This window comes from Aspergillus foveolatus (assembly GCF_047715535.1).
Source record: "Aspergillus foveolatus strain CBS 279.81 unplaced genomic scaffold BDW70scaffold_2, whole genome shotgun sequence".
Lineage (NCBI taxonomy): Eukaryota > Fungi > Ascomycota > Eurotiomycetes > Eurotiales > Aspergillaceae > Aspergillus > Aspergillus foveolatus.
The window spans coordinates 1,112,923-1,132,150 of NW_027396066.1; the positions used below are offsets into that span (position 1 = coordinate 1,112,923).

General features: G+C 50.3%; 8 protein-coding genes and 1 non-coding gene across 9 annotated transcripts; 2 read left to right on the forward strand and 7 right to left on the reverse strand.

Annotated features, from left to right (window-relative positions):
* Positions 1 to 986: 986 nt before the first annotated feature.
* Positions 987 to 4,394, reverse strand: msh3 (mismatch repair protein MSH3; the record flags this gene model as incomplete). The annotated part of the gene is made up of 3 exons (XM_073740082.1): positions 987 to 2,465; positions 2,509 to 3,599; positions 3,647 to 4,394. The coding sequence occupies 3 exons, from the start codon at positions 4,392 to 4,394 to the stop codon at positions 987 to 989; spliced, it is 3,318 nt and encodes a 1,105-aa protein (XP_073600871.1).
* Positions 4,395 to 5,068: 674 nt separating this feature from the next.
* On the reverse strand, positions 5,069 to 6,831 carry BDW70DRAFT_167686 (uncharacterized protein; the record flags this gene model as incomplete). The annotated part of the gene is made up of 2 exons (XM_073742298.1): positions 5,069 to 6,378; positions 6,432 to 6,831. The coding sequence occupies 2 exons, from the start codon at positions 6,829 to 6,831 to the stop codon at positions 5,069 to 5,071; spliced, it is 1,710 nt and encodes a 569-aa protein (XP_073600872.1).
* A 27-nt stretch (positions 6,832 to 6,858) lies between these two features.
* On the reverse strand, positions 6,859 to 7,302 carry BDW70DRAFT_41162 (uncharacterized protein). The gene has a single exon (XM_073743949.1). It carries the CDS (start codon positions 7,198 to 7,200, stop codon positions 6,925 to 6,927), a length of 276 nt encoding a protein of 91 aa, XP_073600873.1. The 5' UTR covers positions 7,201 to 7,302; the 3' UTR covers positions 6,859 to 6,924.
* A 409-nt stretch (positions 7,303 to 7,711) lies between these two features.
* Positions 7,712 to 7,815, reverse strand: BDW70DRAFT_t30. The gene has a single exon. It is a non-coding gene; the product is annotated as a tRNA-Phe (tRNA).
* Positions 7,816 to 8,478: 663 nt separating this feature from the next.
* BDW70DRAFT_127208 (Rab geranylgeranyltransferase subunit beta BET2) lies at positions 8,479 to 10,624 on the reverse strand. Its single transcript, XM_073735234.1, has 6 exons — positions 10,349 to 10,624; positions 9,886 to 10,295; positions 9,533 to 9,818; positions 9,021 to 9,472; positions 8,848 to 8,972; positions 8,479 to 8,791 (listed from the first exon to the last, which is right to left on the reverse strand). The coding sequence occupies exons 2-6, from the start codon at positions 9,982 to 9,984 to the stop codon at positions 8,749 to 8,751; spliced, it is 1,005 nt and encodes a 334-aa protein (XP_073600874.1). The 5' UTR covers positions 9,985 to 10,295; positions 10,349 to 10,624; the 3' UTR covers positions 8,479 to 8,748.
* Positions 10,625 to 10,978: 354 nt separating this feature from the next.
* On the reverse strand, positions 10,979 to 11,896 carry BDW70DRAFT_127213 (uncharacterized protein). The gene is made up of 4 exons (XM_073735235.1): positions 11,563 to 11,896; positions 11,382 to 11,458; positions 11,237 to 11,317; positions 10,979 to 11,190 (listed from the first exon to the last, which is right to left on the reverse strand). The coding sequence occupies exons 1-4, from the start codon at positions 11,577 to 11,579 to the stop codon at positions 11,180 to 11,182; spliced, it is 186 nt and encodes a 61-aa protein (XP_073600875.1). The 5' UTR covers positions 11,580 to 11,896; the 3' UTR covers positions 10,979 to 11,179.
* A 1,230-nt stretch (positions 11,897 to 13,126) lies between these two features.
* Positions 13,127 to 15,192, forward strand: BDW70DRAFT_146956 (putative Rho GTPase activator (Bem2); the record flags this gene model as incomplete). The annotated part of the gene is made up of 4 exons (XM_073738649.1): positions 13,127 to 13,646; positions 13,689 to 14,361; positions 14,411 to 14,505; positions 14,558 to 15,192. 4 exons carry the CDS (start codon positions 13,127 to 13,129, stop codon positions 15,190 to 15,192), a joined length of 1,923 nt encoding a protein of 640 aa, XP_073600876.1.
* Positions 15,193 to 15,901: 709 nt separating this feature from the next.
* Positions 15,902 to 16,889, reverse strand: BDW70DRAFT_127217 (ribosome biogenesis protein RRS1). The gene is made up of 2 exons (XM_073735236.1): positions 16,758 to 16,889; positions 15,902 to 16,697 (listed from the first exon to the last, which is right to left on the reverse strand). Exons 1-2 carry the CDS (start codon positions 16,809 to 16,811, stop codon positions 16,095 to 16,097), a joined length of 657 nt encoding a protein of 218 aa, XP_073600877.1. The 5' UTR covers positions 16,812 to 16,889; the 3' UTR covers positions 15,902 to 16,094.
* Positions 16,890 to 17,043: 154 nt separating this feature from the next.
* On the forward strand, positions 17,044 to 18,870 carry BDW70DRAFT_127218 (mitochondrial 37S ribosomal protein mS29). The gene is made up of 2 exons (XM_073735237.1): positions 17,044 to 17,762; positions 17,824 to 18,870. Exons 1-2 carry the CDS (start codon positions 17,132 to 17,134, stop codon positions 18,690 to 18,692), a joined length of 1,500 nt encoding a protein of 499 aa, XP_073600878.1. The 5' UTR covers positions 17,044 to 17,131; the 3' UTR covers positions 18,693 to 18,870.
* The last annotated feature ends 358 nt before the right edge of the window (positions 18,871 to 19,228 follow it).

Here is a 19,228-nt window from a genome sequence, read left to right on the forward strand (position 1 = left end):
TTCCTCAGAACGGGTCAAGGATCCTGGCTCATACATTAAGCCAGTGACTATAAGAGTTAAGGATACATGCTGCGTGGTTGGTGGTTAGTGAACTATTTGGCACCTATATATATGTCAAACATCTGGTTGCTGCTAGCGGGTATCCTAAAATGTAGTGAGGTGTAGGTTGTTTGCCTTTTTCCGTAGATAGGCCCGCTATTGGACCTGTGCTTAGCTACAGTGCTTGGAAGGTAGGGAAAAAACTGCACAGATAATGGGGTGCAACGTTTCCCTGGTGCGCAACTCTATAAGAGGCGGACTATAAAACTTGCTGCATTAGAGGGAGATATCGCTCCCAGGATTTCGAGACTCGCGATTTGGCCCTTCCCGTCCACTGCAGTTGTTAGATTGCGCTCAAGTATCTCGACATCATTAATCCCCCAGGGGCAGAACGCTACCAGGGGCAGTGCCGCGTTCAGCCTGGAGGAAATGCCTTTTGTTGCGGTTCTTTGATCTAGCAGCTGGTTTACTCAAGGGCATCGTCGGTGTACTCGAGCTTGTTATGGTAAAACATGCTTGAGGATGTCTGTGAGCGGGGCGTGTAATTGCGCGGTGGAAGTTGCCGCGCTATAGTTGCGAATCCAGTGTCTAGGAAGGCTCCCAGCATGTCCTGCCGTCTGGGGCATGTGTCCATGCTTATTTGGTAGATGAGCCATATAAAAGCTCGTCTTTCTTTGCTTCGACTCATCTGCCGAAGCCTGCCCGCCCCGGACATGGACGGTCTACCCTTGCTTGATCCTACAGTCATAGTTCGACCGGATGTACCATTCTAATGACCAGTAGCGAAAAGGTGAACATACCACACATCTAAAGGACCAGATTCCGACTTTTATAAGTGCCTGCTTTTAGGACAAAGTACCATGGACTTACCCTGGAGTCATCAACAAAAGATGCCCACGCCAATCCAAGCCAGATGGTTTGTTCGCGAAATATGTACTTAGATATAGTTACAGCTCTTCCATACTGCTAACCAGCCGCTCGACTACAGTCTCGTCGGCCGAATTTGACTGCACTACCGCTCCAACCGCAGCAGCAAGACCAGCAAGTCTTCGGCGACGAATATTCTCCTCCAACTCGGCACTCTTCTGCTTGGCCATCTCTAAAAGTGGCGCAGGCAAGTTTGCCAACCGCGCAACATTAAGTCCATAGCTACGATGCGCGACACCTTCTCCGATCTCATAAAGAAAGGTAATGTCTTCGTCCGCCCCAGTCCCCGACTCGCTGAATCGCATGTGCACATTTCGCAGCTCGCCATCAGGAAACCAACGCACCATGGCAGAAAGATGCTGGTAATGTGTGATGAAGAGGGTGAGACTGCGGATAGACCGCACCATGTAGTCGAGAACGGCCTGTGCAATGGCGACTCCATCATGGGTAGACGTGCCTCGGCCCAGCTCGTCTAGTATCACTAAAGAGCGCGGCGTTGCTTGCTTCAATATATCTGCTGTCTCGGAAAGCTCAACCATAAAGGTAGACTCGCCTGCGAGCATATTGTCGAATGCGCCCATCCGTGTGAACACCGCGTCCAGCATACCAAGCTTTGCGGCTTGTGCTGGGACATATGAGCCAATCTGCCCCATTATTGCAATAAGTGCTACCTGGCGCACGTAGCTGGACTTCCCACCCATATTAGGGCCAGTTACTAGAAGAGCGCGCGTCTTGCCGCTATCCAGGTTGATGTCATTGGGCACATAGCTGTCTAGAAGGAGTTGCTCCACCATCGGGTGACGCCCTTGCTCGACATGGATGCACGTCTCTTCTGTATATTCAGGTTTCACGTACCCCGGCTGGCTGGCTAAGGTGGCCAATGAAACCAGACAGTCCAGCGTTGCCAGAGATTGAACGCAGTCACGTAGCGTCTGGTAATTGGCTGCTATCTCGGCCTGGAGAGCCAAAAACGCCTTATCGCAAGCTGCAGCGAGCGCTTCCCTGTGTTGGTCTCTCTGCCGAATCATCTTGATAACCTCCGGAGTGTGGAATCTTGACACCTTTTTTGTGCCGCTTATTTTCATCCATGACGCCGGCACTCGCTTGATGGCCGGCGAATTGTTCTCGACTTCCACCAGATAGTCGATGCCTGCAACCGAGACATAAGTGACCATTTTCTTCCCTAAAGCTTCTCCGGCTACAGGTCGATGCTCCTCAAGCTCATGCTCGATGGCTCCAATTCCGAGCTTGTGCTCGCTAATTTCCTCCGTCTCTTCTTCCTCGCGAAAGAATTCATACTTGTCATCATTTCGAGCCGCGTGCATGTTGATTTTGTTCAGGAAGAACACGACATCTTTCAAAATTGTAGGCAGAGACACGATTGCTTGGCTGATGGCAGGCGAGGAAAACCCAGTACTTGCTGGTGACTCGATATCGGCAAATTCCTGTGCTATCATCTGCATTGTTTGCAAGATTGTCAAAAGTTCCGGCCGGGAGCACTTTCACTGTTAGCCACGTCAGATGAGGGTCAATGTTGCTCACCTTTCCATAGTATATCCGGATCAGGCCTTTCTCTAGATCGTGCTTGATTTTCCCAAGCAAACCTTTGATTCGTTCGACCATTACGACATTTCGGGAGTCCTTGAGCTCTTCTACAGCATTGACTCGATCCTCTAGTTGGCGCCTATCTAACAACGGTCGTCCAACCCATTTTCGAAGCATTCTTTGCCCAAATCGGGTTTGTGTCCGATCCAGAGTCCAAAACAAACTGCCTTTTGACGAATAATCAGTCTGGTTTTGGTATATCTCAAGGCTTGTCAGGGTGTTTCCATTGAGAAGCATATGAGAGCGTGAAGAAAAATGCTGGAAATATTTTGTCAGTTGTAAAACGTGTTCCAGGCCATACTCAGTCATATGTTTGATCATGGCAGAGAGGCATATCGTGACCTGGTCCGGCAAGCCGAGCACCTTCTGGAGCAGGTTACTCGCGACCTCATCATCCGCGGCGTCTGCAGATTTCATTTTTTCAGCGTAGAAACTCGAAACATGGCTGTGCGATTCGGCAGCCGCGGTCTTCGCTTTGGGCGCTCTCTCAACCCGCACCTTGTCGCCGAATACATTCATCTTGCTCCCGGAAAGATGCTGCACAAGCTTCTCCGTTGCTTTCGACAGCTCGCCGACTATTAGCATTTCGCAGGGCGCGATATGGAGCAATCTTGTTTCTATCTCGCTCCGCATGAAACCATCATCGAACTCGTCGTAAACGATATCCCCGGTAGTCGGCTGCACGGCGACAATACCCACATGTACCCTTTCGTCATTCCCCCAGCCCCGAGCGTTCGTCTCTGTAATGCAAAGAATATATCCCGTGGCCGAGGCACCAGATGCCCCAGCCGTAGACCCTTCAAGGCTCTCGATATCATCAATATAGGTGCTTTTCGTGTAAACATTCGTCAATTTACGAACAAACGGTGCGTTGCGGTTATCTCCAGCTGCTTTCAGCGCAGCAGTTTCCAATTGCCTAACCACGCCGACTTTGTGACCGGCAGCGACGAGACGCTTTACATGAACATGAAGTCGCTGTACAGGTATGCTCGCTGAGGCGAAACGATCAAGATGGGCTTCTGAAGGATCTAAACAGCGTCAATAATCCGACCACGTAAAGATTACGGGAACTCACGTTCATCATATCGGAACTTGCCAGGAATGCATACAATGCTAAGCTCCTTTGCAGCGATTCTTGCGTCTTCACCAAAGAATCGAAACTTGTACCCGACTTCGATAAGCAGGATTGTGTCCATGTGCTTTTTCTTGATCTCAATGACTTGCTTTTCCATCGGTGTGAGTTTACCTCCGCCTTTCTTCCCTGCCTTCCCCTTTGGTTGTACTGGTTGCGGCGTCTCATCGTCTTCATCACCCTCTGCAGCCTCCTCAATAGACGTTGCTTCGCTGACGCTATTACGACCAATTCCCACCAAGCAATCCGGCCCGCCAAGTTTTCGGACGAATCTTTGATGCAGTTTCTCCTTCTCCTGCTGTCGAAATTTCGCTGACTCGTCCAACTCGATCGCCTCAGTACTCTCAGTCTCAATAGCAGGAGAACTGGCGAATTTAGAGAGCTCGGTCCGTTGGCTGCTTTCCTGCTCCACCCGCGATACGGACTTCGCCTTGGGACTCTGTGACCGGTTTACGGCGAGAGACCCATTTGATTTTGTCCGCTTCGGAACAGGGGCAACTATATCCTCCTCATCGTCCTCCGCTAACCTGTTTGTAATCTCGGAATCATTATCGATTGGCGCAGCGGCTTCATTCGAAGTGGATTGCTTTGGCAGCTGTGGTTTTTTCGTGAAGAAGCTGGAGATAGTGGGTTGCTTCCGCTTTAGATTTGGAGAGGATGATGCGGACGACTGGGATGAGGGTAAAGGCATATTTGTCTTTGGGGCTCTCGTAGATAAGGGAAAAAGCTCGATGTCGTTGGGTTGAAACAGCCTTCGACGGGTTTAGCGAAGTATGTGCAAGCCTTTTAACGCTCCAGTGGCCGCAATATTGCCGTCATTATACTGCGGTGTAAGTAAGGCAAGATAAGCTAGCTGTATGAGCCAACTGTATGGAGAACAGCGTCTGTTCTCAAGCTCAACGGCGGAGCTTAACGCGTGGGAACCGTAGCGCGTTGATTCGCGTTTTAATAATATTACCTAATCAGGCTTCTACCTCGGACAGCCCTATCACCTAGATAAATTCGTATTTCGTCTAGAACTTCCTGAATCAAGGACTTTGGTTTTGAACTTCCGGCGTGGAAATGATCAGTAGTGTTTCATGCTCTTTTCCTATACCTCTACCGAAACAGATAACAAATAACAGAGTATAACCCGCTCAGAAACTGCTAGGCTGACCTCGACAACCTAGCCAAGATCCATGCAGTATAACAGCAAGAGCAACATATATAAGGGGCAATGGTGGTATCATATAATGGGAATAATAGTCTCGATGACGCTCGACCGAGTAGGGGTCCAAGATTAATGCTTTGCACACACACTACGCTTCTAGAAATGCAACAGAACCCGTCAATATCAACACGCGCTGAGCATGAAGAAGGGGGGAATCAAGAGCTTCCGTCCATATATAGACGGTCAAAATCATCGTCTGCGACCTCGGAAATTGTTGCATCTGGCGAACTGACACGGGCGGTGGAGGGACCTTTTAATACGTTCTCGGGTTCGGCCGCGTATATCGGGTTTTCCTCTGTGGCCATCCTCGTGAGGGACCCAGCCAGTGGGTTAAATGAATAGCCCATTGGGCTCTCATGGCAGTTAAAAGGGCTGTATCCGACATAAGGTGCGTCTCCGAAAAGATATTGGGGTGATATTCCTCTATCGGTCCGCTTCATCGCGGGTGAGTGCCAACCAACAAGGGGGTCCATTCGACTATAGGCGTTCAGCATTTGTTCCATGTTCTCTTTGTCCACGCTGCGAGGACCTTTTTCGATTATGTTCGAGGAATGAGTAGTGGTACGAGGAGACTGAAGATCGTCATTTATTGTAATATCTCTTCTCAAGAAGAGTGGTTGCGAGGCAGCTGTCTCCCTTTGAGGAAACCTATGCTGATCCTCCGGCCTAGACTCTCGTGAAACTGACATGTCTCGGAATACAGCGGGTTTGTTGTGCTGTTTCAAGTCATGGTCACGAAGTGCCAACGCAAATTCCTCCATGTTGTCCCCGACAGAGATCTGGCCACCTAAACGACCAAACGCTTGGACAGCTCGCTGAGGAGTATATAAACGTTGATCTGTATCGGCCTCATGGGGGTCGCAGTCTTGCTTGAGGTTCTTCCTAGCTCTTTTCCCGTCCGGCCCGCGTTGAGTGTTTGGGTCCATCTGAGCCAAAACTCGCTTGGGGCGAGTGGCTCGCCTCTTCGGAATCGGCGTCTCACCTTTCAGAGGACTGCTATCTTCAACGTTGCCCGAGATCACACGCTGTTTTCGCAGGATGCCGGTCGGAGAAAATACCAGTTCAGTAGGCTCCACCCCCATCGACGTCCTCTCCATCATCTTCAGGACGCTCTCGTCCTTCTTCTGGTTGCGCTTTCGTTTCATTTGCTCCGTGGCAGAGTCAAAGATATCCATTCCGGGCCACAACACGCCCTTGAGCCTTGAGATCTCGTCTGCTCTCTCCTTGTCCATATCGTTAGCATTCGAGTACACGTCGTCGACGAACGGATCGTAGATAAAGGGTCCATTCAGAGATGGGGCTTCCTGGTCATCCCTCGACCGGAGAACGTTGGGCCAACATGGTGTAGCTTGCGTTAGAGATGTCCGTTCGTCTCCCGAATCTTCCTCGTTATCACGCTTCCACCGCTCGGGGGCATTACCCATGGCCTGCTTGTGCGTTGATGGCGTGGATGCCTGTTGGTGCACTGTTCAAAAGCAAGTCAGCAACTGAGATGAAGGTGAAATGGCAGTTCCCTACCTGCACTGCTTCCCGAATTCATGAAAGGGTCCGAGAGCCGTGGATCAATGTAGTCAGGAAGGCTGTTAGGACAGGCCGGCAGCGGTGAGACTTGATACCCATTGTCCCTATCGGTTGGTCCGGTTGTATCTGGCGCAGCATACTTCCCCTGTGACTTTCTCCTGCGTGAGTCCTTGGACGACATACGATCCGATAGGAGTTTCGCAAGGTTGTTGGCCTTGTACCACTGGTTGTAGTCGTCGAGCAAAGCCTCGGCTTGTGGCTCCTGGTGGCTGCGTACTTGAAGCTTAAAGTAGTGGGAAAGATGAGCCTTAGAAGCGACGTGAGTTAGCAGATGCGATACATCGCTGAACTTGGGGTGCTTCGGGCAGATGTTGCACAGCAATGCTGTTGCATCCATTGTTGGCAGGATCGCCTCGAGGCTCTGGGTTAAAGCACGCTGGCAAGTAGATTGGCAGCAGCTGGGGAAACAACAGCTTGCAGGTCGTGGCTTTCACGAGAGGATGGTGAGGCACGAGACGAAAAACCAATACAGAAAGACTAATCCTGGAGATAGAAACACCGACTTCCCCGAGAAGTAGAAAGTGATGAAATTGAGCAGGCCATCAACTGGCCGGGGACTTGCTTGATGCCATTGCCACCATGACAGGCAGGAAAGAAAACAACGTCGGAGAAGAGGCTCTGTGACGCTTTGAGCAGGCGCAACCGTCCGCCCAGGGTAAGGCAAGTGCTTGTATCGGCCTCGGCCGCAACGACCGCTTCTTTCCATGACACGGTAACAGAGTGCTAGGGATTACCAAATCATAAGTCACAGTGGAAATTTCCGCTTCCGCTCATGGTAACTGCATAGTCAGAGCATGCTCAATGTTTTGTTCGACATATATTCGGCATTGCAGTTGTGTTGTCTTGACTATTTCCAGCTAGTGACCGGCTGTACTCGATTTGCGTCGTGAGTCAATGGCTACCATTATAAGTTAAAAGGAAGCATTCAAGATAGCATGAGTTTACAAATTCCGACAGAGCGTGACAGACAAACGGTCGAAATAGCTAGGATGGTAGGCCTCCTAGAGACAACTAGGGCGGGCATGAGGCGAAAGACCCTGTCTATAGTTTTGGCTAAAGGTGCAACAATCCAAGTATTGGTGAAGTTGATGTTGCGTATAGCACCGGGCACATGGGCTCATGACAATGATCCACAGTTATTAACTACACATATATATCTCATCAATACCACCACCCGCACATATTGAAAACATATAAAGCACATAAAAAAAATTTGTTGGGATGACCCGGGATCGAACCGGGGACTTCTAGATACCTAGAACAGGCTTAGGATGAAGTTTGATCTTCAGTCTAGCACTCATACCAACTGAGTTATCACCCCATTGGATGTGAGACTTTTCTTTTTTACATACATAGGCGATTTCAATCTGAGTTAGCTCAACAGGTACACGTACTTGGCTACCAGCAGGTCGTTGAGAGATACTGAAGTCTACTGGTTTCTGACTACTATACGCCTCTTAACAGTCACGCCAGTTGAGATATTACCCAACCTGACGGGAGAATGCAACAAAGGATGGGTCTATAAGTACAACTATCTTAGCTTAATTGAGTCTTCACCCACCTCAGAACAGAACCTTTGCAGTTTCATGGAAGAGATACTGAATCTACCGTGTACCATATGCTCTACGCCCGTCTTCAGGCAGTGGAAACCTTGTTAAAACAGTGGCTCTTTGCGCCTTCGTGGCTCCGATCTAGAGCGACGATTTCGTCGTTGACAATCGGCGATATGTGTGCGCCCTACGAGCATGGGCTGGTAAATGGTGAACTTCTACTTTCTTCCGTTCTCCAATTGCAAGACAGTTTATTGTCTACTGTTTGCTGAAGGCCGGTATAGTTACTAGCATGGCGTCTGTAATAAAGACGATAATAAAGGATGAGCATGAGACAATTTTGCATGGACGAGTCGTCGAACTACTTTCGAAGGTCTGAAACACAGGCTTCCTTGCAATGTAGCTACGACTGTACCCATTCCAAAGCCTTGGAATGGCATTCTAGACACCAATTGATATAAAATAGATATATCTGTTATTACAAGATACAAGTACTTCATGATTGTGCCACTGTGTCTTAACGGCCGACGGTCAGGCCATTGTAGAGGGGTGAAGCGGAAATAAGTCACAGTGCCTGACTTCCAATCTTCTCCTGCATTGTATCCCATAAACCACGAAAAAGAGATATGGGTTATTAGATTGCAGGAGGTAAGAAGCACGGACAAAAAAAGCCCGAAGGACAATGCCGAGGATGAGAAATCATGCTACGTAGAGAAAACCTTGTTTGTAATTGATTTAGGCATACAACTAAGTGGCATGATTAGCTATGACAGAACTGTGTGGCCGGATGTCGGTGTACTCACTAGACGGGATCTACTTCCTCAACGCCCTCGAACCCCAGAAGGCTCAAGCCGGCAATTGCGAAATGCGTATGAAAGACGTCAACGGCATTGCCAGGACGATCAGCAAAGCCACCAGCCTCTGGATCCTAAAGAGGGTTAGCCGAAGGCACTGGTGCTAGAATGGGGTAACAAACCTGACAGCGCAGAATATAGGCAGCGAGTTTGGGGCCGTCAATCCAGTCGAGCTTGCCAATCATGGCCAAGCTCGCCCCAACCCACCAGCTGTAACAAGCATCTGCGAGTTTCTCCGGCCGTCCATTGAGTCCGCCATGGTCGAGCTGTCTCTCGCTAAGCCAACCTCCTAGCCGGTCCTTGTCGACTAGGTCCAACCGCCCAGCGATGGCCAGTGCTCCTACGCAGGTAAAGACTTGACCGGCGTGCGATTCCGCACCGGGGGTGACTCCGTACCCTCCATCAAGATTCTCGCATTGCTGGATATACGAGACAGCCTTGGCGACATCTACCAAGTCTAAAAGTCCCAGGAGAGACAAGGCGTTGAGCGCCCCATAAAGAAACCTCGTATCCAACTCGCCCCACTCGTCGCCCATGAAAGAGCCAGTCTCTTTGTCCTGCAGCCCTGCGATGACTGAAAAACACTTAGCCATGCGTTCTTAACCCTCTCCGAAGTGATAAGGGCTATATTTACAGGAACCGACTTTCAGCTTGCCGCCAAATCCGCGCTTCTCCAACTCGTCAACAGCATCCAAAGTCACCAGAATCTGCACCGCAGAGACTGTATACAGAAGATGCGCATCATGGCCCGGTGCAGCGCCGAAGCCACCGTTCTCTTGCTGGCACGAGAGGATAAAGTCGACAGTATTGTCGCGCGGCAAGCCATCAGGACACCCAAGGAGATGCAAAGCCGTCAAGCCCCAATAGACTCCATTAAGTCGCAGGTGCTCTGTGAGCCAGTATTCCAGCTCATCTTTTCGCTACCAACACCTGTCAACCGTCTCCTCGTGAAGAGAAGTGGCACGGTAGGAAAAAAGGACGACGCACGCTATCCAGTTTCTTGATATAGTCAATATGTTTCTCGATGCATAGCTTCAGATCGACAGATGTCCCAGCGGCCCTGCCAGGACCCGAAGCCAAAGACATTGGCGCAGAAGTATGAAGTTAGTAGTCGACAGAAGACGAAGCTTCCCGAAGTCCAGGATAGCAATAATTGCTGTTAGAGGATAAGTGCAGGGATGCTGGCCTAAGACCGAGTCAAAACAAACGCCTAGGCAAGTATTTCGAGTTAGCATGACATCGTTGGCATTTAAAAAGAGCCCCGGTGCGCCACAGGAGTAGTGGTAGCCTTGAGCTAGGCACGTGTCAAGACTACTCGAGAGGTTTTTGCAGGGATGTCGACAGGGATTGTGTGTCGAGAGGGCACGTGGCACGTGATATAGCGTGTATCACATAAGCAAGTGGACCATGTTTCAGATAGCAAGAATAGTCCAGAACTAACGGAGACAGGAAGGTCTGAATCAAGTCTAGTGATAGGCATTCAAGTTGGAAAGTCATCAGATGTACTGTGAGCAAGCCCCGCCCAGCGTGTTCCCAAAGCAAAGAAAAATTTAGATGTTGACCTCAAAGCCATGGTTGTATATATGTGACCATGTTTCTCTTTTTTGGTCAAGCTGCAAGGCATGGACCCAGTACTTCTGAACCAGCGGTCATTTGAGAGGATTTGGTTGTACAGGCGCAAATCGATTCTGACCTCCCACGTTTTCTCCAGATGTTGCATAGTCACTGTACAGAAATGACTGAGATGAAAAGACACTATTATAATGCGCCTCTATCTCTTTAGACATACGTAAACGTACTCACTGTGCCTACTTTGCCAATATTCAAGAGGCCAACTCCTGTCTTTGAGAGAACGATCAGAATTGCCGCCTGTGCTTGATTAGAGATATGGCAAATCCTGAAATGATAGACGCTGGGTATCCGGAAATCCGGCCAATTGATTTACTATTTCCCTTGATGACCTGGAGAATCCATGGAGAAGCCCGCAGAAAACTGTATATCAATTGACAATAATTGCTGATTATTACTTTTAATTTCTGGTTCATCAATAATATTGTCGGTGTAGCTGTAGCCTGATCTAATTTTTTCTACATCAACCCCACTTGCGCGTCAAAGGCACTTAGAACCGTGGTCGACAGATCAGACAATCAGAGGGGCTCAGTCAGGTGTTGCAAAGCCACGAGAGCAGCCTCAGCGACGACCAAATAATTATCCTTCGTCAGAATCTTAGCAACACGAGTTCGTCGAGTCGTCGAGTTGTCGACAAGACCATGATTCAGCCCTAGAGCAGTGGTGGGTTAAGAGTGATGTTGCTCGGATGTTGCTCTGACCTCCTCAGCCTCGCCAGTCCTCCAGGTACTCGTGTCGCATCTCGCAGATGATTTGCTGGAGTCCTTTGATGCCCCTCGGGCGCTCTTCGGTTAGCCAATCCGTGGACTCCATCGGCAGGTCTTAGCTGGCACTAAAGATATCATCCCGCCCAGCATGCGTTGCTCTAGCCACTCGTTGTCCCGCCTTGGGTCTTGCCAAACTTTCGGTGTCCAAAGTGTGGTTCACAAAGGTACCTGAACCAGAATGTCTAATTGTCCATCCTTATGAAACCGAGTTACTGCTGTACAGTACTAGTCAGGGACAGAATGCAGGGCACAGTCTGACAGCCTCTAGCTTACGAGGCCCCCCATCTTCAGTCGTCAATCATCGCCACTGTCAAGCGCTCCGTTCAATCAGACTGAAATCTGTTTTCTGAAGCTGATGAATCCTTCAAAAGAGCGCCTGGCGGATTTAGCGGGGTGGCTTCAACCGAGACATCACCAGCCCGATCCATGGAAGCGCTGGTTTCTAGCATTCGACGCCAGGGATGGACCGTTAAGATTGTATTATTGCGGCTGGATTTCTAGAGTAGAGTAGTGTACGTCAGGTAGAATGCTCTTATACAAGTATCGTGGCCATTCTCATTAAATTTTGATGAGATGGCATATGCTTCTCTGCCAGCATATCTGCAACAGCTGCTCGGATAGGCTGAAATAGCGCTCAGCAAGCCACTACTCGCTCGAAACAGTTCTCCGCCATCTCCACTGGTGGTTCCCCCTTAACGGAGTTTAGTGACTTAGTCTGACACACAGCCGCGCTTGCATCGCGCTATCAAGGAATGTCTCGTCGCTACGGCTGTTAGTCCTGATAGTCCTGGACACTTTCAGAACCGTGCGGGATTCACACTCTCCTGTGTCCGTCGATAACTCTCTTCCCACTGAGCCCTTGTCGCCTGATTTTCCTTATTCCCTTCGCTCTGCTACTTTAATCCTGGTCTTTCATTGTTGTCTTTTTTATTTTTGTCTTTCTGCGAAATCACTAGCGTTGTCAATCGTCTTGCCACACTCCCACCGTACTGCCCCGACCGCCCGGAAGACCAGCGATCATACTTCGTGCAGAACCGCCCCTGGTGCTCGATTCAACGACCGACAATTATCATCGGCAATATTGAGAACAGATTGAAGGCGAAAAAGACGTTTGGAAGTCCTCTGCCCCTAGCATGGGCGGCGCGGTTTGGTATGTTGTCATACTCATCCCCGTCTACACTCCTGGCGGCACGGGTCTCAGACTTCTAATCAGGCACTCATTGTGTTCTGAAACGATTTCTCTAAGTCTGGGGGCTGGGTCCAATCGCCCTATCTGCAACTTGAAAAGCCCACCAAGGATCCATGCATCAGATCTTTGTCCACTTCGTTTCAGATCTCATTATCCCGCTGTGCTTAGGATCCGTTGATCTTGGAGCAACCGCTACTGCACGTTGAATCAAGTCTTTGCGAGAAGTCACTAACACATATGATGCAATTGACTGCAGATTCATACGAACCGAGAGAACTCAAACAGCATCCCTCCATTACTCATTCGTACCTTATTATCGGCAAGGCTGGTTCTGGCCCAGTCCATTCTGGCCCGTGACCTTGAACGATTGATTAATTGGACATCGAGCTTTCTCTGCGTTTTGGAGCGTTGGAGATATTGGAGATTATACTGGAAACCGAAGGCAGAGTTCTGGGGAGTAGCGGAATGTTGATGGTCAGTTTCTGCCGTCATATTGGCAACTCACCTCCTGCTGACTGTTTGTGAATAGGCTGATCTTGCTTAACCATTCCTTTGAAGTTGATCCCTTTATTCGCACTGGATATCCGCGATCATTTCGAACTGTCTGCCACCGACCAATACTTCCACTCAAGCGATCGCTAAAATGCCTTCGAGACACTCAATCATTCCGAACTTGGATCTGAGTCCATCCACCCTGCAGGCGGGTGCGAAGAACTCACCACTATCACCTGGTGCCCAGAGCTCCGATGGTCTAAGCCCCCTGACGCCGCACTCTCCCAAGTCTTCCTCCAGTTCACAGTTTTTCAAAGGGGCCACAATACGACCCGTCACGCAAGACTCAAACCAGACCTCTGATAGCCCTGCCTTCCCTACCTCCCCGGGTGCCGCCACGGAACCACCAACCCCAGGATTCACGGCTATACCACAGTACCCGCCGTCACCTAGAGAGTCCCCCAAGCACACTCGTGACCCCTCGCGGTCTTTCTTCGCCAGTCTCAAGGCACCAAAATACTCGCATCATGCACAGAGGTCGGACAGTTCGGAGAATTATGCTGAGAAACCGAAAAGCCGTGGCAGCTCCAGGGATCGCAGGACAAAGATAACGTCGAAGCTTTACGAATCGTCTCCCGATCTCCCGGCAACGATCGCCCAACAAGAAAAAGGTAAGTCGCAGTTGAGCCTTGGGTGTCCGAAATTGTTCAGAGCTAATCCTTGCCAAGACGGCAACCCTTCCGACGAAAAGACTTCTCAGACTCAGGCGACAGAGCTCAAGAAGGTGGGTACTGAGTTGGAAGGGCTCAACACGCTTAAGAAGACGAAGCCGCGGTTCGCCAATCTTCTATCGCGCTCCCGGTCGATCAGGTTGGACGACTCTGCCATGGGCCGAGCACCGAATAGGCGCCCGTCCACCAGCCTTCTGAAACTCGAAGAAAATTGCAAGCCAGATACGCAAGAGTCCGCGAAACTCCGCCAGGAGCGTGGTGTGAAAGGCACCACAAACGGTACAATCCGGACTCCCGCTGCCGAACGGCCTACGGAATTTGGCAACAGTTCGACGGTGCGGAAGGGGACACTGGTACCGTCGGCATCACTGAGCCAAGTGTCAGGTGCTTCAGCTGCCATATTCAACAATCTTAAGCAATCTTCCAGCGGAGCAGCGGATCGATTAGGAAAGGCTGGAAAAGGGTTCTTTGGTAAGATCACGAGGAGTGGAAGTACCAATGAGCGTGAGCTAGTAGCAGATGATAATTACGTTTGTTCTGTGATAAATCTGCCGCTGATCGAGCAAGCACGCCGGACACGCATTGCCAAGCGACTCGAAGACTGCAGGGATAAGACTGAGTTCTGGATGCCTGCCCTGCCGTACCGTTGCATAGAGTGAGTCTAGAAGATGCCATGAAGCTTTCAATTACTGACTTGAGACCAGTTACCTCAATTTCAAGGGTTGCGAGGAGGAGGGCCTCTATCGTGTGCCGGGGAGTGGCAAAGAAGTGAAGCACTGGCAGAGACGCTTTGATACAGGTGAGTGCCACGTTCCTATTCTAATCCGGCCATATGCTCACCAAACCCGCAGAACTCGACATAAGCCTTTTTGATGAACCAGATTTGTATGACATCAACACCATTGGCTCGCTCTTCAAAGCCTGGCTTCGTGAATTACCCGATGAACTATTCCCGAAAGAGACTCAAGCCATGATCGCTGAAAAATGCGAGGGTGCTACCACCGCTCCGCAAATGCTCAAGGATGAACTCTCCAAATTGCCCCCTTATCACTACTACCTTCTCTTCGCTATAACATGCCACCTCAACCTTCTCCACTCATATGTCGACCAAAACAAAATGGATTACCGCAACCTTTGCATTTGCTTCCAACCCTGCATGAAAATAGATGCATTCTGCTTTCAATTTCTGGTATGCGACTGGAAGAATTGCTGGCAAGGGTGCTGGACAGAGAAAGAGTGGCTTCAGCGCGAAAAGGAAATGGATGAGAAAGAAAAAGCACCTGAAGAGAAGGAAGCCCAGGCGTTCAGTGCCGATGAGAGAGCAGTGTCTTCGGGTAGCAGCCAAAGCAGCACTTATGAAGCCCCCTCTCGTCCAGAGACGCCAAAAAACCATAAGAAGAAGCCCCGGAAAATTGACACCTCACATACAAGGAGCATATCTCAGCTCCCTGAGCTCGGGCCCCCTCTTTCTCCGATTCAAATATAGGCGCGATTTATGCGTCTGTTCACGACCTAGCAGGCTTCGTTTCTGCAAGTTGGACACCCTGGCGAGGCAGTCGGTGTCGGAAACCGATAGGCTGGCCTATCCTTCATTATTCTTTGTTTCGGTGTCGAGGTTGCGCCGTACAAGATCCTCGGCAGGAATCGTGGATCAATTACCATGGTTGAGATTCGAGATTGTACATTAACGTCTCGTGTGAATTTTTGCTATTTTTTTGCGGACGTTTTACCCACAGGGTTTGTTTAATGTTTGCATCCCGTCAGTTCTCAAGCAGCTTTCTCGTTATGTTGCAGTTTGTGTTTTCCTAATCCTCGAGATTGCATGCCTGGCGCGTTTGGAGTCGGTTATTCGTTGGCAGTTGTTTCTTGAGCTCATTTTGGCTGTAAAGATTGTTTCACTTTCGTACCATCTACTTCGCGTTTCTGTTTCTTTTCCATCCCCCTACTTTAGAGTTTTTGCTTGCCTGCCTTGAGCGTTGGCTATCGGATATTTCGCACACTGTTTTCTTATAGCTGCATGTATGCGTTTCGGAACCGCCGAACCCAGCCTATCATTTTCACTTTGAAGCCATGTCGCGGTAATTCATAGCATTTAATCCGCTTTTTGATTGGACAATTCTCTTCACCCTTCTTTGGAGGTCCTTAAGTTGCAATGAACAATGGTCGTGTAACGATAGTTGAAGTGCTTATAGGAGTGAGAGATACACTAATGGCCCAAGGCCACTCATGCCCATATGTGGAGGTAATATTGCTTTTAGCCCTAAAATCAGGACAACCTATAAATTCAGAACCTGATACCACTCCAGACGCCCAGACAAATCCAGCACACCAGATATCATAATTCCCAAGCGGAAGTTTTAACTTGATGCGAAAAATTCACCAGAACCATTATTTCCCTCCGGACTTCCTGGAATTCCGCTCATTCGCCCTCATCTTTCTCTCATTGCGACGTATCCTTTCCTTGCGCTCAGCACGCGACATACCACGAATCGAGCTGCCCTTTGCCGCGGCCTCCTCCTCCTTCTTCCAATCCTTCTCCTTCACCTCAACCAGCCACTGATCATCATCCTTGTTCTTCCCCTTATATCCCCATCTTGGTACCCACTCGCCCGACTCCTCATCATAAACCAGCTTCTTGCGACGCTCCTTATCCGCCAGAGCAGCTCCGGGCTTGTTACTGTACTTGCCAATGCCCTTCTTGCGAGCGAACAGCTCCCACTTGGTGGGAGGCTTGGGTGTCGGAAGAGGCTTGTGTCGTGGAAGAATCGTTGAGGGGGTAGGGAGAGTAAGGAGGACGCCCTGTTGCGAGGAGGTGATAGGGCAGGTGGTTAGGAGCTGGTTGAGGAGGCTTTGGACGCCGTCACGGGCGGTAGCTTTTAGGGATGCATTGAGGGGTTCTGATTTTGGGAGCTCGAGAGGATTCGGGTCGTTGGCGAGAAGGTGGCCGAGATCGAACGTGTATGGGGTGGGCTTCGAGACAGTAATAGGGCTGTGATGCTATATGTGAGCGGATGTGTTATGAAATTTATTTCGGCAGAGTCGAACTCACAGTCTCTCGGGCTTGGGTTTGGAGGCTGTCTTAGCCTCTGTCGCTGAGTTTGCCATAATTATCTAGAAATCGTAGGCTACAGCGCAGTAATGAAAATGTCAATGTTGCAGATTATCAAAGGCGGGAAAACAGAAAAAAAGTTCGGGGATAATTTAGGAGCGCTGCTTCTGCTGGCTGTGGTTCCCGCACCTAGACCGCCTCAAAAAAGCGGCAACGGCGCTAACCGTCTACAGAATCTTGAGGAGCGGCCAAAAATGTGCTCTGACCTTCAGTTCTCTCCCGGTCTTGCGGCGAACCCCCGGTCCAGCTTCTACAATCGCCGTATCATTAACATTGTCCAATAACACTGGCCGTCGCGCCGGTGTATCGCATCGTAATGGCTTCCTCCTTTTGCTCAGGATGCCTGACGCGGCTTCGCCAGGGACCTCGCGCCGTTTTACCACCAACCACAGCAGTATCTCGAGCGGCATTTCACACATCCACCGCTCTCCACCGGGCAGTTCAGAAACCTAAAGCCTCAGGACATGAGGGTCCCAAGTACCGTGTTGGAGCAGCTGTCAAGATCAAGAAGAAGAAACCGATGGAGAAGTCACGTCCCCCGGCCGTCGGAGAGCGCAAAGCCCTCCGCAAGCGGATCGTTCTCAGCAACCCGAATGCTCTCGAGGTCGAGGGTATGCAGGAGCTCAACGGGGAAACGATGGTGGATTCGCGTCTTCGTGGCCAAGTCGTCGCCCTTCCCGTGCCGATGATCGATCAATTGCGTGCTGTACAGGCGTTCAAGACTAGTCAGGGTTGGTCGATTTTCCGCCGTCCAGGGACAGTTCTGAGACGGGAGACTTTGGAGATGGGCCGACTGTTTGATAACATCTCCGGTGAGGCTGCAGGCAGTAGAACTGTGGTGAAGAAGATTATCACCGGACAGAGAAAGTCGGGGAAAAGTGTGCACCTGTTACAGGCTATGGCGATGGGATTCACGAAGGAGTGGGTAGTGATTACTGTGCCGGAGGGTGAGCTCATACATCTTTCTAGATTCCATTCCAGATGAATCGTTGCTGATTGAATCATTAGCACGGGATTTAGTTACTGGAACCACTAGCTATGCGCCCTTGTCTGAAGAGGAGCCCAACGTATACGTGCAAAACGCGGCAACGGCAGCGTTGCTATCTCGCACTGTCACTGCTAATCAGAAGGTCCTCTCCGAGCTCCATATTTCTCAACATCACCCTGCTCTTTCAGCGGTTAAGCCCGGCATGACGCTGGAAGACCTTGCGAAACTTGGCATTCAGGACCAGGCGAACGCGTGGCCTGTTTTCAAGGCTCTTTGGGCAGAGCTTACAGCAACGTCTGCGGTGCCAGGTCTCGAAAAGAACTTCAGACCACGCCCCCCTACGCTCGTGACTGTTGACGGTCTGGACCACTGGATGCAGAACTCCGCGTACCGCAACGCCAAACACGAGCCTATCCACGCGCATGACTTCGTCTTTGTGCGACACTTCCTGAACCTGTTAATGCCTGGCAAAGGAAAGTCTACCCTTCCCAATGGTGGAGCCCTCCTCTATGCCACGTCTAGCTCCAACAGCCCGTCCGTTTACGCCTTCGATGTCGCGCTCAAGCAAGTTGCAGCACGCCACGCTGGAGTAGACCCCTCGTCTTCTGGGTTCCCAGCTCCACGACCATACAGCAACCCGGACCCGCGCGTCCTCGAGGCGTTCAACTCGCCGAAACCTACAGCTGCTAAGGAGGGTATGCTGGACGTGCAGGAACTTGGTGGGCTGACCAAAGACGAAGCTCGCGGCTACCTGGAGTACTTCGCACGCAGCGGTCTCCTTCGGGAAACGGTCAGCGACGAATCGGCTAGTGAGAAGTGGACGCTGGCTGGCGGCGGCGTGATCGGTGAGCTCGAGAAGCTGGGCAGGCGGCTGCGGGTGGCTGCATAGATAAAGTCCTCTTTTGAGGGGAGGTGGTCTGAATGCTCTCCTATTTCCCTCCTTGAGCCGGGTCTCTGCTCTCCATGTGCTGTGAGTTGGATTTCTATATTTACCTGTACTTTACTGTTTGTTCTCGAGTGTATGTTTTGTATACATATAATGAAATGGAAATTCTGTCTAAATCAAAGGCGAACCTATAGAGCCGCAGCTTATCCTGCATGGATTATTCTGGAACGGCATAAGCCATGTTGGGCATTAAACAGAATCTCATGTGACGCCAGTCACCCATCCATGACATGCGCACGACTCAGAGGCGATGCCGGCATTTTGCAATAGAGAGAAATCTAGTAAAGACCTAGCTGTCAGTAGTGAACTAACTGATGCGCCCGACTAACAAAGACTAAGATCAACAGGAGGTCTTGGGGTGGAGAGTACGAGAAAACGACGAGTTTGACCCGCTAAGCCTCAACCCATCATCCTTCCTCTGCTAGAGCAGCCACTTCTACTCCTTCCACTTTCTTTCGAGACAACCCGGGTCGTACGAA

Coding starts and splice junctions, on each gene's coding strand:
- BDW70DRAFT_127208 (XM_073735234.1), bottom strand. CDS start 9,984: ATGTCTTTGGCTTCGGGTCCTGGCAGGGCCGCTGGGACATCTGTCGAT. Junction 9,819..9,885: donor ATATCAAGAAACTGGATAGC/GTGCGTCGTCCT, acceptor AGGTGTTGGTAG/CGAAAAGATGAGCTGGAATA. Junction 8,973..9,020: donor CCTATATTCTGCGCTGTCAG/GTTTGTTACCCC, acceptor AACCCTCTTTAG/GATCCAGAGGCTGGTGGCTT.
- BDW70DRAFT_127213 (XM_073735235.1), bottom strand. Junction 11,318..11,381: donor AGTGGCTAGAGCAACGCATG/CTGGGCGGGATG, acceptor GGATTGGCTAAC/CGAAGAGCGCCCGAGGGGCA.
- BDW70DRAFT_127217 (XM_073735236.1), bottom strand. CDS start 16,811: ATGGCAAACTCAGCGACAGAGGCTAAGACAGCCTCCAAACCCAAGCCC. Junction 16,698..16,757: donor CCAAACCCAAGCCCGAGAGA/CTGTGAGTTCGA, acceptor ATATAGCATCAC/AGCCCTATTACTGTCTCGAA.
- BDW70DRAFT_127218 (XM_073735237.1), top strand. CDS start 17,132: ATGGCTTCCTCCTTTTGCTCAGGATGCCTGACGCGGCTTCGCCAGGGA. Junction 17,763..17,823: donor AGTGATTACTGTGCCGGAGG/GTGAGCTCATAC, acceptor TTGAATCATTAG/CACGGGATTTAGTTACTGGA.
- BDW70DRAFT_41162 (XM_073743949.1), bottom strand. CDS start 7,200: ATGGAAAGAAGCGGTCGTTGCGGCCGAGGCCGATACAAGCACTTGCCT.